At 45.3% G+C, this 18,477-nt stretch overlaps 1 protein-coding gene across 2 annotated transcripts in view; it reads left to right on the top strand.

Annotated features, from left to right (window-relative positions):
- The first annotated feature begins 9,342 nt into the window (after positions 1 to 9,342).
- LOC111151555 (calcium binding and coiled-coil domain 2) overlaps positions 9,343 to 18,477 on the top strand; it is a 28,007-nt gene continuing 18,872 nt past the window's right edge. The window contains exons 1-2 of one of the 2 annotated variants that reach the window (XM_022509621.1): positions 9,343 to 9,413; positions 17,645 to 17,834. In XM_022509621.1, the coding sequence (XP_022365329.1) occupies positions 17,655 to 17,834 (180 nt within the window). In that variant the 5' untranslated portion in view covers positions 9,343 to 9,413; positions 17,645 to 17,654. The remainder of the gene's footprint in view (positions 9,414 to 17,644; positions 17,835 to 18,477) is intronic. The other variant, XM_022509622.1, reaches the window with a different exon arrangement.

Raw genomic sequence — 18,477 nt, 5'->3', positions numbered from 1 at the left:
ATTTATTTATTTGACAGAGCTCACAAGTAGGCAGAGAGGCAGGCAGAGAGAGAGGAGGAAGCAGGCTCCCCTCGGAGCAGAGAGCCCGATGTGGGGCTCGATCCCAGGACTCTGGGATCATGACCTGAGCCAAAGGCAGAGGCTTTAACCCACTGAGCCACCCAGGTGCCCAAGATGTTGTATTCTTTAAAGTCTTGGTATATGTACCCGGAATGGAATAGGGAGTGGAAATGAGACAAATATTCTTAGAAAATCTTTTTTCCCCCCCATACCCCAGTTTAGGGGTTTTGGTGTTGTTGTCTTGTTTTTTGTTTTTGTTTCTTTGCTTTAGGTCTGCAAGGTATGAGGGCATGTTCTGGAAGTGTGTACAATCACAGAATCAGAATTCCTGTTAAATCAGAAACGCTCTTACAACCGAGTACTTCCCTTGAATTCTATTTTTTTTAGAAGATTTTATTTATTTGACAGAGAGAGAGCTCACAAGTAGACAGAGAGGCAGGCAGAGAGAGGAGGAGAAGCAGGCTCCCTGCTGAGCAGAGAGCCCGTTGCGGGGCTTGATCCCAGGACTCTGGGATCATGACCTGAGCGGAAGGCAGAGGCTTTAACCCACTGAGCCACCCAGGCGCCCCTTGAATTCTATTTAGAAAAGGAAATCAAGGCCCAGAAAAATGTAGTGGCTTGACCAAGGCCTCGCAGTGAGTTCATAGAACCCACTACTCCCTCCTTCACACAATCTTACTGCCGTTACTGGTGAAACGGAAACAGAGACTGCTGGCCAGCACTCCCACTTTGCTGTGCAGCTGATGGGGCCGATAGAGCCCCAGGGAATGGGGCTGCTTGCCCTCGAGCAATGGAACTTCTGGGCTTCTGCCTTTATCTTGTCCTTTGTCATCTTCCCCTTTTCCTTCTGGGGGAAACCACTCTCCCTGAAATGAGCTGTTCACGATTGTTTTCAGCCCATCCTCTTCTTGGTGTGGATGGATCTTGGAAGCAAGTTCTATAGAAAGTGTCCTTTTGCATGTGAAGTCCAAAGTGCATTACTTGAATTCTTCCTGTGTGCAAAGCAGTTTGCCGGGCACCTTGGGAACCACACAGACACACGCACTAATGTGTGTACCACATGTAGCTGAAAGACCCCCTGCGGTCACACTTGCCTTTTTATTTTTCTTCAAAGAGCTTGGAGCATCCATTTCCTGTGAACATTTGTTTTTGGTGGGTCCAACAAAACATGTGTGCATGAAATGAGTATATAGTATGAAGTCCTCTTTCTTGCACAGTGGTATCATTTTATACGTAAAAAAAATAGTAGTATATAGTCTAATCCAGACTTACAAGCAGTTAAATTCACATAGAATCTTTGCTCTTTAAAAATTATTTAATGAAGGGGCACCTGGGTGGCTCAGTGGGTTAAAGCCTCTGCCTTGGGCTCAGGTCATGATCCCAGGGTTCTGGGATTGAGCTCTCTGCGCAGCAGGGAGCCTGCTTCCTCCTCTCTCTCTACCTGCCTCTCTGCCTACTTGTGATCTCTGTCTGTCAAATAAATAAATAAAATCTTTAAAAAAAATTATTTAATGAAGAACTTAAATATTCAATGGTTAGAGAATGGTGAAGTAAATTATGGTAAAATCGTTTATTGTTGGGGCACCTGGGTGGCTCAGTCATTAAGCATCTGCCTTGGGCTCAGGTCATGATCCCAGGGTCGAGCCCCACATGGCTTCTTCCTCTCCCTCTGCCCCTCCCCCCACTCTTGCTATCTCTCTCTCTCCCAAATAAATAAAATCTTTAATTTAAAAAATGTGCACGTTTACGCGTTAAAGATTTTATGTAACTCAGTCAGTGAGGGAACCAACGGTTCCGCTGGTTCAAAAAAAAGCAGCGCAATTTGCCTGGCAAAAGGAATATTGAAAGAAATTGTAAATGGATACAAAAACTGCCTCCCCCCCACCCCCCCAAGGGAAGGAGGGAAAACAGTCAAACCTCTGTCAAACCAGACAGGAATTCCTTGCCTATCAGTTACCTACAATTTACAGAGTTGTAAAATAATTCTTATAGAATCAATTCACATCAGCTAATCAAGGGAGGGGGGTCCAACAGAGAGGTTTTTCTCTACAGACAGCAGTTTTGAAAGTATGGGTGGGATTAAGAAATCTCTCTCTCTCTCTCTCCCTTTTAGTTTATTTAACATTGTGTTTTAAAACAGATAGCCCTCCCAAGTTCTTACAGGGACCCCTGCAAAACACCTTTTTTTTTTTTTAAGATCATATTTATTTGTCACAGAGAGAGATCACAAGTAGGCAGAGAGGCAGGCAGAGAGAAAGGGGGAAGCAGGCTCCCTGCTGAGCAGAGGATGCGATGCGGGGCCTGTGGGCTGGGGTTCGAGCCCAGGACCTAAACTGAAGGCAGAGACTTAACCCACTGAGCTGCTCAGGTGCCCTGCAAAGCACCTTTAAATATTAACATTCCCTGAAGTGTGTAACAGGTGACTTGGTTTGCCCACATATTCTAGAAACACGGGATTAAGGTGAGGCATACCGGCTCCTGTTTCTCCAGAAGGTTATAAAACACCATACTTGACCTGCACATGGAGAAAACCCAACAGCATCCTAACCTAGTTCCTTCTTTCCAATGATTGTTCAGTCCTTCTCTTTTGCAAATCCAGGCATAGAAACTCTCTGTACTTTGTAAGGCATCTAGTTGCAGAGTTCTAGGTGGGTTACAGAGACAGCAAGCTTCAGGGATAACATTCCTCCCTCACCCTCTTTTTTCATGGAGTTGAGAGTCCAAAGGCCAGAGTCATTGCCACTGGGTAGAGCCGGGCAGGGCTGGAGCTGAGGGCAGAAGTGAAAGTAAGCAGCTACTACTGCTGCGTGGACACCTTGTAGGCTGCCTGCCTCTTCTCCCCATAGTCCACTCCCCTGTCACCCAGATGCTCCAGATACGCACCAGCAAGGACAGTGAGCATGTATGTCTGTTTAAACTGCAGTTTCGGGAGCACCTGGGTGGCTCAGTCGGTTAAGCGGACTCTTGAATGTGGCTCAGGTCATGATCTCAGCGTCATGAGATGGAGCTCTGAGTAGGGCTTGAGAACAGGCAGAACTCTGCTTGGGATTCTCTCCCCCATCCCTCTTCTGTCCCTCTCCCTGCTCGTGTACTCTCTCTCTCTCAAATAAATAAATGAAATCTTTTTAAAAATAAATTTCTGGGGCACCTAGGTGGCTCAATCATTAAGTGTCTGCCTTCGGCTCAGGTCATGATCCCAGGGTGTTGGGATTGAGCCCTGCCTCGGGCTCCCTGCTCTGCCAGAAGCCTGCTTCTTCCTCTCCCACTCCCCCTGCTTGTGTTCCCTCTCTCGCTGTGTCTCTCTGTCAAAAAAATGAATAAGATCTTTGAAAATAAATAAATAAATGAATGAATTTCAGTTGAATAGAGAATTTCCACGTCTGTTTGGCTTCCCTATATGTACATACATATCCTATTAAATCTGATTTTCTCCCGTAAAATAAATTTAAACCCCATAAAAAACCCAGTTCCCAGTTGGAATAGCCACATTTTAAGCACTCGGTAGCCACATGTGGTTAGTGGTTACCAGATCAGATAGTGTAGGTAAGGAGCATTTCCGTCTCCGCCTAGAATTCTACTGGACAACACTGCTGTTGATGACTATTCCCTCTGTGTCAAATTTTGTTCCCATCCCTTTTCCTGTGGCCAAGCTTGTTATTCAAGTAAATCAAATGTCTCCTTTGATAAAGACTCTCTCTTTGACCAAACTTTAGTCACTTAGGCTCCTCTGAGCCCTCTTCTGGATGAGGCCTCAACCTTGGGCTTCTGTGTCTGCCTTTGCCAAGTCTGCAGGTGGGGTCCAGGGGTGCAAGGACATTGGGTTCTGGGACCCCCCAAACAGACCAGGTGCTCACCACTGACAAAATCCAAAGGCAGAGAGACAAGTCATGGAGAAACAAGAAAGGGATTTATTTCAGGGAGGCCAACATGAGGAAGACAGTGGACAGTCTCAAGGACCGTCTCCAAAGTCCTGAAAATAGTTGAGGTTTAGATAGGGAAAATGTGAGACAAAGGTCGGTGGGTACAAACAGGTGGGCAGTAAAGGTCCAGTCGATCATTGTCTTGGGGTTTAGTCGTGTTGGGTCCTGCTGGCTCTGGGTGGTCCTTGTAGCTTGGAGGGGGGTGGGGTAGTTTCAGTTCCCATAGCGGGATGCTTTGCCTGCAGGGTCTTTTGCCTGAGTTAAGAGATAGGTGGGAAAGAACTTAATTAGAAAGTACAGACTGAGGTCAAAATGGAGGTAGTTGAAATCCTCTTTCAAGTCCAATTTCAGCAAAAATCAGCTTAGAGAGAATCCTTTTTTTTTAGGATTTTATTTATTTATGTGACAGAGAGACACATCGAGAGAAGGAACACAGGCAGGGAGAGTGGGAGAGGGAGAAGCAAGCTTCCCAAGCAGCAGGGAGCTGGATGTAGGGCTCAATCCCAGGACCCCAGGATCGCAACCTGAGCTGAAGGCAGACGCTTAACGACTGAGCTACCCAGGCGCTCCAAGAATCCTTATTCTTGAAATTTGATCAATCCTTAGTCTGCCTTCAGCAAGAATCCTATTAAACCAGTTCAGGAAGAATCTCCCATTCTTTTTTTTTTTTTTTTTTTTTAAGATTTTATTTATTTGGGGTGCCTGGGTGGCTCAGTTGGTTAAGCAACTGCCTTCAGCTCAGGTCATGATCCTGGAGTCCCAGGATCAAGTCCCACATCCGGCTCCCTGCTCGCTGGGGAGTCTGTTCTCTCTCTGACCTCTCCCCCTCACACTCTCTCTCAAATAAATAAAATCTAAAAAAAAAAAAAAGAGAGAGAGAGAGAGAGTGAGTTCTGGAGGAAAAAAAAAAGATTTTATTTATTTGTCAGAGGGAGAGATAGAGAGCACAAGCAGGGGGAGCAGCCAGCAGAGGAAGAAGCAGGCTCCCCACCAAGCAAGGAGCCAGATGCGGGACTCGGTCCCAGGACTCTGGGATCATGACCTGAGCTGAAAGCAGATGCTTAACTGACTGAGCCACCCAGACGTCTCAGAATCCCCCATTCTTGAGGTCTCCTCTTGTAATTTTCCATCCATTGACTCCCTCATCCTCCCTGACGGCTGTAAATCTCCACTTGTCCTCATTTTTTTGGGAACTAAGCACGGTCTCTCTCCCCTTTTGTAATGTTCTTATTGTAATCATCCCAAATAAAATTTTCCTTACTGTTTTAATAGGCTTCAGAATAATTTTTTCTCTAACACCTTTTTTTGAAGCTTTAAAATTAATGCCATGCTACCTTAACACTGTGTAATCCCTCTTATAAAGCCACTATCATGTGGTATCATACTCATTTATGCCCTGGTCTTCCCTTATGGATTACTGAACTCTGGTAAAGAGTCTAGTGAGTGTCACGATTAGGACCAAAGTTGCTTGAATCAGAATGCTTGGTACAGAGCCTTCTGATAACACTAGCCAGGTGAGCCTGTGCAAGTAACTGTACATCTCCAAGCCTCAATTGTCTCATCTGTGAAATGGGGATAATAAAAGGGCTTCCCTTATAAGGAGTAAATGAGAAAACCCACTGTTTCAGGCACAGAAAACTACTCCCAGCCCCAGTCTTTGTTTGTCTCCATTCCTAACACTTGAAGATAGAAATGGAGGATTTTCCCTGTAGGTGTGAATATCAATTCCCATTCCTTCACTACCCAGTTCTAAACAGTTGTACTTGCAGCCCTCCCTTGACACTCCTATCAGAAATAAATCAGACTAATTAATTTTTTATTCTATGCTATCAAATTTAGCTTCCCAAAGTATCACCAAAACAACCTACTGATAAGACAAAACTGAGGGACGCCTGGGTGGCTCAGTTGGCTGAGCACCTTACTCTTGATTTCGGCTCAGGTCATGATCTGAGGGTCCTGGGATCCAGCCCTCTGTTGGGCTCCACACTCAGTGGGGAGTCTGCTTCAGGATTCTCTCTCTCCCTCTGCCCCTCCCCTCCTCGAAAAAATAAATCTTTTTTGTTGTTGTTAATTAACATATAAGGTTTTATTATCCTCAGGGGTACAGGTCTGTGAATTGTCAGGCTTACACACTTCACAGCATTCACCATAGCCCATATCCTCCCCAACGTCCATAACCCAACCACCCTCTCCCTATCCCCCCACCCCCCAGCAACCCTCAGTTTGTTTAGTGAAATTAAGAGTTTCTTATGGGGGACCTGGCTGGCTCAGTTGGTTAAGCAACTGCCTTCAGCTCAGGTCATTATCCCAGCATCCCAGGATCGAGTCCTGCATTGGGCTCCCAGCTCCACGGGGAGTCTGCTTTTCCCTCTGACCTTCTCCTGGCTCATGCTCTCTCTCACTGTCTCTCTCTCAAATAAATAAAATCTTAACAACAACAACAACAAAGAGTCTCTTATGGTTTGTCTCCCTCCCAATCCCATCTTGTTTCATTTTTTCCTTCCCTAGCCCCCTCAATGCCCCCCACGTTGCCTCTCAAATTCCTCATATCAGGGAGATCATATGATAATTATCTTTCTCTGACTGACTTATTTTGCTCAGCGTAATACCCTCTAGTTCCATCTACATCGTTGCAAATGGCAAGATTTCATTTCTTTTGATGGCTGCATAATATATATATATATATATATATATATATATATATATATACTACATCTTCTTTATCCATTCATCTGTTGATGGACATCTCGGCTCTTTCCATAGTTTGGCCATTGTGGACATTGCTGCTATAAACATTTGAGGATACTTGCCCCTTTGGATCACTACATTTGTATCTTTAGGGTAAATACCCAGTAGTGCAATTGCTGGGTCATAAGGTAGCTCTATTTTCAACTTTTTCAGGAACCTCCATACTGTTCTCCAGAGAGGCTGCACCAGCTTGCATTCCCACCAACAGTGTAGGAGGGTTCCCCTTTCTCCGCATCCTCGCCAGCATCTGTCATTTCCTGACTTGTTAATTTTAGCCATTCTGACTGGTGTGAGGTGATATCTCATTGTGGTTTTGATTTGTATTTCCCTGATGCCGAGTGATATGGAGCACTTTCTCATGTGTCTGTTGGCCATCTGGATGTCTTCTTTGCAGAAATGTCTGTTCATGTCCTCTGCGCATTTCTTGATTGGATTATTTGTTCTTTGGGTGTTGAGTTTCATAAGTCCTTTATAGATTTTGGATACTAGCCCTTTATCTGATATGTCGCTTGCAAATATCCTCTCCCATTCTGTCAGTTGTCTTTTGGTTTTTTTGACTGTTTCCTTTGCTGTGCAAAAGGTTTTGCTCTTGATGAAGTCCCAGTAGTTCATATTTGCCCTTGCTTCCCTTGTCTTTGGCGAAAAAATAAATCTTTCTTAAAAAGACAAACCTAAGATTATTCTTACCTTAGTGAGGAATACACCATCTTGGCAAAGTTGTAGTACCAGCTCGGGGCAGAAGGACAAAATAGTGGTATTTATTGAGACTTCAAAGTTTGGTTTGGGGAAGGGGGTGGATCTTTCAATGTGAGGGTAGAGGCAAAAGTTGACTAGGATAGGGTAAGAGTCATGATATAACAGCTTGGGATTGGTGGGCACAGCCAAACAAGGATTTTGAGGCCGGGGGTTCTAAGAGTCTTGAAAAGTATAGAGCTATCATCATGTGATGCTTTCTATTGAAGAATTGGTGGCTCTGGGATGCCAAGGTGGCTCAGTCAGTTAAGCGTCTGCCTTCAGCTCAGGTCATGATCCCAGGGTCCTGGGATCAAGTCTCGCATCTGCTTCTCCCTTTCCATCTCCCCCGTGTTTGTGTTCCCTCTATTGCTATCTCTCTGTCAACTAAGTAAATATTTTTTTTTAAGATTTTATTTATTTGACAGAGAGACATAGCGAGAGAGGGAACACAAGCAGGGAGAGTAGGAGAGGGAGAAGCAGGCTTTCCAAGGAGGAGGGAGCCCAACATGGGATCAATCCCAGGACCCTGAGATCATGACCTGAGCCGAAGCCAGATGCTTAACAACTGAGCCACCCAGACACCCCAAATAAAATCTTTTTTTTTTTTTTAATCGGTGGTTCTTCTAGGCGACTTCTAAAATGCACAGTGGATTCATTTGCATTTTTAACATCCAGGCAAAAAAGTTCCATGAAATAGTTGTATTAATATGGATGGTAAGGTGTGTGGGTTTAGATAATGTCAATAATAAGGGCTTTTTAAAAAGTTAGTAAGTAAAATTAAAGGAGATATATCCAGGATACTGAAGACACTTATCCCTGTAGACAGAGTTTAAAATGGAAGAGCATAATTTTGGTGACACAGAAGGTGATTTGAACTTTCAACAGAACCCCCAGTAAAAGTTTGCTGGCTTACTATTTTCCGCCATCCATTCTTCTCAGTTGAATGCCACTGATTTTGTGCTAAGGCAGTATAAGGAATGCTTATTCTTCTGCCTGAACTGTAAAGTGTCTTCAGGGGCATAAATTCCCCAGTTAGATGGCATGGAAAGTTTCTTTCCAGACTTAGAAGGATACTACACCTTGGAGAAGAGGCACTTCTAACCACCCATAGATAGCAATTGCGGTGTTAAAGAAGTAATTACTCTGACACTTGTTAAACCACTAAGAGAGGCTTTATCTAGGAGTATTGCCATAGGGACATTACAATAGATAAAGATTGCGCTCAACTCCAAATACAATAAGGACAAGTGGGTGGAAAATTACTAAGAAAAGACATCAAGGGTGGGGGAGGGGGATTCCTGCTGAACCAACTTAACAGGATACTTGCTGAAGACAGGCCAGGGATTGATCACTTATCAAGGATAAGGAATTCCTTCTAATGACTTTATTCTTATTGTATTTAAGAACACTACCTTGGCAGAGTTAATGCTAAAAAATAATTTCTTTATAGGAAGGGAAAGATGAAACACAGAAACAGGGGCATCCAGGGAGATTGCTGGATCTCCTTTAGGAGCAGGCGGAAGGATGACTAAATGCCAAAGAGGGTCTCATCTGTAGGGCTCTTAGTGAAGAGCTATGTAGAGGCAGGAGAACAATGAAGATGACCTCCAGATGGCCCTTTCTTGTTCAGGACTGAAAGAAATAAACTTCTGTGTGTGTTTTTTTTTTTTTTTCAAGGTAAGTAAACGGCTCATTCTAGGGGAAGAAATAGGCTCCTTGGGGAACTCTTCCGGATGAGCGAAAACCACATAGTTCCGCGGAGCACCCCTGGGCCCCAGTCACCTAAGCACTACAAGTCCCAGCAAGCGCCGCTGCAGGGGCGGGGCTTGGTAGCCGTTGTGACGTAGTGGGCGGGACCAGATGGGATCGGCTGTCCCCTGGGCTTTTAGCCCCGCCCCTGTGCCTTGCTCTGCCCTGTTGCTGTTGCGCCGACGCCGGCTGCTACCCCCGGTGAGTCCCTGGAGTGAAGGAGGGCAATTAGGGGCAGTTGGGCCTTCGGGTTCTCCAAATTCAGATTTCCACTCTTCAGAAAGGACCTTGGGCAGGCAGTGGTGCGGCTGGTTTCGGTTTTCACTTCCTTTCATCCTTACAGGGTAACAGTGTGTGTGTGGCGTCATGGGGCCCCTGGAGCCCCTTCCGCGGCCTTGGAGGGTCGAGGGCCAGTTTTCTCCGGAGGAGGGCAGAATTTCAGTGCTTGTGGCCGAGTGGTGGCAGTCTCCTTGAGCAGAAGGGACCCCTCTGACGGCGGTCGGGGGTCCTGACGTCACGGCGTCAACGCCTCCCTCCCCCCGCGGGCCGAGGTCTCGGTAGTTACTTAATCCCTGTCCTTGAAGGCATCAACATCGCAGTTTGCTACGAGGCCGAGTTACACGCTAGGCAAGTTCCCTTCCCTTTGGGCCTCAGTTTCCCTGTCTATTCCCTGATCGCTAAGGTCCCTTTCCTTCAGAGGAGGCCTTCTCTAATCGGAGATATTCTAGGCAGAACAAAGAGCAACTGGAGTGTAATGACCTGCTTCTTTACAGCTGATCTCCGGAAGCCCCTCCCCACCGCTACCATGAGCCCAGTTTGGGGGCTAACGTTCCCCTATTAAGATTTCAGCGCCTTCCGGGCATGTTAACTTTTTTCTATCACTTGGATTCTTCGCTCCCGATGCAAGCCAACAAGTGGCCATTGCTGGTGCTGAGTAGAATAATACAGATGCTATGTATTATAACTTACTTCCCTGGTTGCAAAAACCATCAAAAACCGAGGACTTTCAATGTCTTTGTAGATTATATGTAGAGTACATGATTAGGGAGTATCCAGGTGCCTCACTTTCACAAATATCTTCAAAGGGCCTCTACCTGAAACTCTACCTTTTAGCAGGTATGACAGCTGTGGAGTGGAAAGGACCCCAAGAAAGATGGTGAGAGTTACATAGCCCTAACGGGTATCGTCTTTCAAGTCAGATAGTACCTCTAGGGCTCTTTAAACACTTTGTGCTTGTTGATACAATGCCGTGGTTCCTTATTTCCTTAGATGAAAGGAAAGACCGTTAAAACGACCTCTTTCACTTTCTTTTTCTTTCACTTCGGATCATCATTGTAGCTGGAAAGTTTCTTGGAGGTTTTCTAGCCTGATCCGTGCATTTTACTGATGAGGATACTGAGGCCTAAAAGGAGGTTGTGCGACTTAGCCAAGACGTCAAAGCTAGTTAGTGGCAGACCTAAGACAGGAACCCAGGTCCCTTGGCTCCCAGCCTGGTTCCCTTTCCACGGCACTTCAAACCCGTCACCGCCCATGTGACTTCAGCGGTTAGCCCTGTCACCCCTTTTCAAGGAAAAAGTTTACCATCTCAGTTACGTTAAAGAGAGGATTAGAAAACAGCATTGAGGCTTTCAACACAGTTTCTTCTGGTTGCCCATATCTATCCCATGACTGTTTTGCTTTCCTTCTCTCCTGCTGGTACTGCTGGCGTGGCATGTCAAACAAGCAGGGGCGACCAATCCCAACAGTTGTTAGTGAGGAGTATTACAAGCCTCCTGGAGGTATATGCGTTCTCTAAGGCACTCTGAAAGTTACTAGGTAAAGAATTAAAACGAACTTGGAAATTTTGGATTAGAACAAGTAGCTCAAGGGGCACCTGGGTGGCTCAGTGGGTTAAGCCTCTGCCTTTGGCTCAGGTCATGATCTCAGGGTCCTGCGATCAAGCCCCACATCGGGCTCTCTGCTCAGCGGGGAGCCTGCTTCCTCCTCTCTCTCTGCCTGCCTCTCTGCCTATTTGTGATCTCTCTCTCTGTCAAATAAATAAAATCTTAAAAAGAAAAGAACAAGTAGCTCAAGAATTTAAAGATAAGGGAAGGTGTGTCTTTGCTTTTGCTCAGGGCCTTAGGAGCTACTGTCCAGGTTCTCTAAGGGTGGTTTTGAGCAAGCATCTCTTCCAGGGCCCGGGAGGAGTGAGATTCAAATCAGTTCATCCGTTTTGCTAATGGCTACTAGTTTAGAAAGTTACATCAACAGGATGAAGGAATTAGATGAAGTGCAGTTTGGATTTTTTTGCTTATCTTTTGTTTTTACTGTTCCCAAATGAAGAATTGATTTGCATTTCTTTCTTGGCTGTGGGAACATTTGGTTTCCTTCTGTGAACTAATCCAGATAAACTACTGATAGTCTTTGATTTCTCTAAAACATGTGCCCACAGGCATAAAAGGCTAAGGTAAAAATGTTGAGCATACTCTACGTAGAACTTGAGTTTTTTTGTTTGTTTGTTTTTAAAGATTTTACTTATTTATTTGACAGAGATCACAAGTAGCTACAGAGGCAGGCAGAGAGAGAGAGAGAGAGAGAGAGAGGTGTGTGGGGGGGGGAGCAGGCTCCCTGCTGAGCAGAGAGCCCCATGCAGGACTCAATCCCAGGACCCTGAGATCATGACCTGAGCCAAAGGCAGAGGCTTAACCCACTGAGCCACCCAGGCGCCCCAGAATCAGTTATTTTTTAGTAAGATTATTTCCTCTTCGTGGTTCAGCACACATGGGGAAAAACTTAAGGAAAATTGGTGAATTGACTTGGTTGCGTATTTGCATTGTTAGAACCTGAACCAGGAAGGTTTATAATTTTTTTTTTTTTTAAGATTTTATTATTTATTTGTCAGAGAGAGAGGGAGAGAGAGCGAGCACAGGCAGACAGAAAGGCAGGCAGAGGCAGAGGGAGAAGCAGGCTCCCCGCCGAGCAAGGAGCCCGATGTGGGACTCGATCCCAGGACGTGGGACTCGATCCCAGGACGCCAGGACCATGACCCGAGCCGAAGGCAGCTGCTCAACCAACTGAGCCACCCAGTCGTCCCAATATTTTTTAAAAATTTTCTGCTAAGGGGGTTAAGGGGGTAGGAGAAGAGTAAATGAAACAAGATGGGATTGGGAGGGAGACAAACCATAAGTGACTCTTAATCTCACAAAACAAACGGAGGGTGGAGGGGGGGGGGGGGGTGGGGGGAGTGGGATTATGGACATTGGGGAGGGTATGTGCTATGGTGAGTGCTGTGAAGTGTGTAAACCTGGCGATTCACAGACCTGTACCCCTGGGGATAAAAATATATGTTTATAAAAAATAAAATTAAAAAAATAATAAAAAAATAAAAAAAATAAAGCTTTCTTACAAATTAAAAAAAGATTTTCTGCTAAAAAGCGTATTAGTGTACTTTACAGATTGACTCAGAGCAGAAGCTGAATTAGCTGTCCTTTTCTTCAGGAGAATGTAAGAGAATTTCTGCCCTCGTGGAACAGTCCTGGGACTAGTATATTAGGCTTGGGAAGCTCATTAGATGAAAATGTGTCAGGTTTTCATAGAAGCCAGAAGCCGGTTCAGGGGACTCATTTTTAAAACATGTTGGCTGTTACTGCATACATCCTCTGAGGACCCTAATCCGTTTGGAAACTGAGCTGGGAAAAAAAAAAAAAAAAATCAGAGTCCAAGTAAAGTGCTTCTGACAGTCCATAGACTCTCTGCATTATTTTTCCCTACTCAGTGGCTTGCTTTTGGACGTCCCTGTTTGTTTTCCCTGCTCACTCCTCATGTGGCTAGTCTTAGGCATGAGAGTAAGAGGAGGGAATTAGGTTGAATACCATCCCATGATTTCTAGGGGGCCTAATTCATCCCCCTGCTTTTTTATGACTCCATAGCTCTCCAGGCTTCTAAATTTAACTTTTGCTCTTTTCCTACTTATTTTCATTACCCTCCATGGATGTGGTCAGAACTAGAAATGGTTGGCAGACAGGTTCTATAGTGGAAGGAGCGGTTAAAGAAGGGGAAGTTGAGGGGCGCCTGGGTGACTCAGAGGGTTAAGCCTCTGCCTTCGGCTCAGGTCATAATCTCAGGGTCCTGGGATCAAGTCCTGCATCGGGTTCTCTGCTCAGCAGGGGGCCTGCTTCCCTCCCCCCACCCCACATACACCTCTCTCTCTCTCTGTCTCTCTGTGCCTGCCTCTGTGCCTACTTGTGATCTCCATCAAATAAATAAAATCTTAAAAAAAAAAATTTAAAAAAAAAAAAGAAGAAGGGGAAGTTGATGCTTAAGTCATTCTGCTTTTTCTTCCGTATCCTCTCTATCCCGTCTGTCCCCTCCACAAACGGTCCTTTCTGGACTGCTTTGACAGCAAGGTGATTTCCCCAGCCATTGTCAGAACCTATTTCTCCCAAGGAACCTGATCACTGGGAGGGAGGAAAGGGTTTTAAGGGTCACTGACCTTAAAAATTAGTAGTAGATACCTTCCTTCCAGGAAAAGTTAAATGAGGTAACTCCTCACTGACCCAGTTCAGATTAGCTTGGTTATGCTCATGGCCTTTCACCCATGGCCTTTTCTGTCCTCAGCTTTGGTGAGAAGCAAAGCCATGGCTGTTCTCCACTCCACCTGCCTCCTCAACCCCTTCCCCAGTCTCGGTAGAAGAGAGTTTCCTATTTCAAGAACAATTGAATTCCAAATACCTAGAGAGCCACTAGGTACCCTCTGAGTCATCCCAGGAAGGTGATGAGATCTCTGAAGTGGGAAACTTCATGGAATTTTACTTTCTAAAAAAAATTTTTTAGGGGCACCTGAGTGGCTTAGTGGGTTAAGCCTCTGCCTTCGGCTCAGGTCATGATCCCAGGGTCGGGGAATTGAGCCCCACATCGGGCTCTCTGCTCAGCGGGAAGCCTGCTTCCCCCTCACCCTCTGCCCGCCTCTCTGCCTACTTGTGATCTCTCTCTGTCAAATAAATAAATTTTAAAAATTAAAAAAAAAATTTTTAAGATTTTATTTATTTATTAGAGAGAGAGAGATCACAAGTAGGCAGAGAGAGAGGGGGAAGCAAGTCCCCACTGAGCAGAGAGCCTCGATCCCAGGACCCCAAGATCACAACCTGAGCTGAAGGCAGAGGTTTAACCCACTGAGCCACCCGGAATATTACATTTCTAATAAGGAACCAAGACTGTCGACTTTTCCAGATAGATGATTAGGTGTTCAGATGAATGAAAAGAGCTAGTTTCCACTGGCTATACCTACACTCAAGCCTCAGAACATGAGCTCTTTTGTGCCTGTGTTTGTGTGTGAGTGTGCGTGTGTGCACACATTCGTGTCCTTTCTTCAGTGTTCTGTTCATGAGCTTATAGATTGATTGTTTTTCTAGTAGGAAAGAGGGTATATGGAGCCCTCATACCCTTGGCTGGTCTTGCCTTTCAGAGTAACATCCATTTGCAAAACAGCTTGCCAGAGTTTGAGTGTGTAGAAGGTGGGTAATGGAGTGTGAATTTTATGGGTCCTTAAGGAAATCAAATCTGTGCCTTTTGTTTTTTTGGCACTGTGCCACTCGAACCAGCTATGCCAGCTGAACCAGCCGTACCAAGAATTGATATAGCACTTGGAGATTATCATCTCTTCACTCTATTTTAGAGAAGAGAAAGCTGAGAAACAGCAGCTTCTCCAAGGGTATCCCACAAATGAAGAGCAGGGCTTAAAAAAGAATTAGCCCCATGGTCATTCCCACCATTGTTTACCTACAAAGCCCCTTCTTTTCACTTTTTTTTTTTTAAAGATTTTATTTATTTATTTGACAGAGGGAGAGAGATCACAAGTAGGCAGAGAGGCAGGCAGAGAGAGAGGAGGAAGCAGGCTCCCCACCGAGCAGAGAACCTGACGTGGGGCTCAATCCCAGGACCCCGGGACCACGACCTGAGCCGAAGGCAAAGGCCCAATCCACTGAGCCACCCAGGCGCCCCCTTCTTTTCACTTTTTGATGAATCACATGCATTTCACTTATTCTGTGAATAGTTAATCAGCAATTACTATGGGCTAGGCATTATGTCATGTGTCCAGGGTTGATCGTGTTAGGAAGTAAAAGAAGTGAGAGTTGGGCACTTAGGTTAATTAAGAGACAGGCCCTGAAGCCACTCTTACCTGAGTGTTCTTTATGATCCACAGACAACAGATTAAGTCATTTTACGAGCTCAGATTAAAAACTGCTCTGTGCTGAGGACAGAGGGATATGCTGACCTCAGTAAGACTTGAGACCCCTAGGAAAGCGAGGGGTCTGCAAGCTGAGACCTCTGCCCACCCTCCCATAGCATCCAACAGATCACACAAGCAGCTGCTTATATGAGGAAGTAGTTCTGACCTCGACTGGAATGTGACTACCCCCTTCCTCGGAAAAACTGATCTGAGGTTTGAGGTTAAGGATGTGGCAAAATTGTCACAAACCAGAAAGCTAATACATTTCTTGGTTCCTTAGCTCAGTGCCACCAAAAATCCCCTTGCCTTCTCTATGAGAAAATTGACTACTAGGGGAGTTGGAAGAGGAGGCCTGGTTGTTTAGAGTTCGAAATAAAAGCAGGAAATAAGTAGGGTCAGGCAGGACTAGAAGGGCTGTGTTTTTTGGTTGTACTTACTTTTTAAAAATTGAGTTGTATACAATTTCCCAACATGTTCCAGCAGCCGAATTTATAAGGGATCATGTGCTAGTCCCTTGTATGCAGCTCTCCTTCAGTCCCTGTATAACAGCCACGATATCGTTTTCATTTCCCCATGAAATCCTGGGTTGAGGATCCTGGACTCACTAAATGTTAGACTCAGGGAGCATTTAGAAGATGGAGCCCGTGACTTTTGAGAGGCAGGAAGTGTCAGATCTCAGCAATTCAAAAGACTTTATTTCTTTTCTATATTGTTTTTACCTCCCCGATAGTTTGCCATCCTTGATCACGTTCTATCTGTACTGTGACCCGCAAAGGTGAAATACAGGTTATATCCCCAATGTTACAAATAGGAATCCGACTTGCTTACTGTCCTCCAAACATGGGCAGCATATCTCTCTCTCTCTCTCTCTCTCTCGTTGCTTTTTTTTTTTAAAGATTTTATTTATTTATTTGACAGAAATCACAAGTAGGCAGAGAGGCAGGCAGAGAGAGAGAGGAAGGGAAGCAGGCTCCCTGCTGAGCAGAGAGCCCGATGTGGGGCTCGATCCCAGGACCCTGAGACCATGACCTGAGCCGAAGGCAGAGGCTTAACCCACTGAGCCACCCAGGCGCCCCTCTCTCGTTGCTTTTATGCATAGCATTTCACTCACCTGGAATTTCCTCACCCCCAAATCCTAAGGCTCATCTTCTTGAGGGCTTATCCAGGACTCTTCTCACCCCTCAAAGCTCTCCTTCATTTTCCTAGCCAGTTGCATCTCTCCCTCTTTTGAACCCCAGAGCACTTTGCATTGATTCCATTCGTTTGCTGGTCACTCGTTTTCTCATCTAACTGCCGTATTGCATTGGGACCCTTCCAGGGCGAAGACTCTGCCAGAAAACAAAACCAAACACCCCACAATGTTAAGAAAATCACTAACATCCGGCAAGCCCTTTCTTCTTGCAGACTCTGCTCGTACGTTATTCTGTCATTCTACGTGTTTCTACTTGGCGTGACTCTATGGCAGGTAGTGATTTAAAGGCCTGCCGACTTCACATTATTTCAGTTAACGTTCATGAAAAACCAAATGATGTAGGTGTTCGTAGCCCCGTCTTACAGGTGAGGCAGCAGGCAGAGAACCCAGCTGATGACGTGAGTTGCTCAAGCTCGTGCATTTATAGGTAGTGAGGCTGGAATTTGAACCTCACCATTTTGGTTTCAGAGCCCGTGCTTGTCACTGGTGCATGTGATAATCTGTCAACCCTCCCTTTTCTTCCTGCACCCATGCCCAGCTCCTGGCAGAGTGCCTTAATATGTACGCGCGAGGACTCCATAGTTACAGGATGAATGGAACTGAAGGCAGAAGCTGAAATGTAAAGCAAGTGATACTCAGAAGTCACAGGACTGGATGGGATAAAAAATCAAGACTCTAGGTCTTACTGTTCCCAGCTCCGGTTATTTTCCTCTAGGCTGCCTTGCTAATATATTTAAGGCATTAGAAGAAGTGCCACAAATAGCCATGAGCAGAGGGTATGTGAGGTATGAGAGGGTGGTGGGGCCTGTGGTGGAGATCAAAGACATTCTTAGAAAGTTCTTGTAGCATAGGAAGCTATGAATGCAAACTGACTCAAAGTGAAACAGAAAGCAAGTTGTATGGTCTCAATCCCTGTCAGGCTTTTGCTTTTCCTGACTCTCCTCGAATGGAATGTTCCCTGGGTGAGAGCCCAGAAATCTCCCAACATTTCAGACAACTCTGAGCCTTATTTTATCCCGTATCTCATAACAGGACGCCCACCATGGAAGAGACAGTAGAAGATCCCCCCACATCAGCTGTCTTGCTGGATCATTGTCATTTCTCTCAGGTCATCTTTAATAGTGTGGAGAAGTTCTATGTCCCTGGAGGGGATGTCACGTGCTATTATACGCTCACCCAGCATTTCATTCCCCGCCGAAAGGATTGGATTGGCATCTTTCGAGTAAGTGGTTAATTTAGTACCAAGTGACTGGGAACTAGAGGTGACTCTTCATTCCTGACTGTGTGACTGTCTGTGTGTTATAAGCATTTTGCATCTTATGTCTGGCCTTTTTTAAAAAATCTATTTATTTGAGAGAGAGAATGAGAGTTTGGGGTGTTGCACAGGGACAAGCAGACTCCCTGTTGAACAAGGAGCCCAACACAGGGCTCGATCTCAGGTCCCTGAGATCATGACCTGAGCCGAACTCAGATGCTTAATTGACTGAGCCACCCAGGTGCCCCCCTGCCTTTTTTTCTGGTCTGGCCATTTAAAAACTTTTTAAAAAAGATTTTATTTATTTATTTGACAGAGAGAGTACACAAACAAGGGGAGCAGCAGAGGGAGAGGGAGAAGTAGGCCTCCGCTGACCAAGGAGTCCAACATGGGGCTTGATCCCAGGACTCTAGGATCATGACCTAAGCCGAAGGCAGACGCTTAACCCACTGAGCCACCCAGGCATCCCTGGGCCAATTTTAAAATCCTAAACTAAATTCCCTGGTACTTCCCTACTTCTACCTTCACACACCAACATGTGCTGTGGGACTCAAGTTTTAATTTAACTTTAATTTTAATTTAAAGACCAAATGTTTTAAAATTATCCTAT

The sequence above is a fragment of the Enhydra lutris genome, unplaced genomic scaffold (genome assembly GCF_002288905.1).
Source record: "Enhydra lutris kenyoni isolate GAN:26980312 unplaced genomic scaffold, ASM228890v2 scaffoldscaffold26, whole genome shotgun sequence".
Classification (NCBI taxonomy): Eukaryota; Metazoa; Chordata; class Mammalia; order Carnivora; family Mustelidae; genus Enhydra; species Enhydra lutris.
The sequence above is the reverse complement of the archived record's forward strand: the minus strand, read 5'-3'. Positions and strand labels throughout refer to the sequence as shown.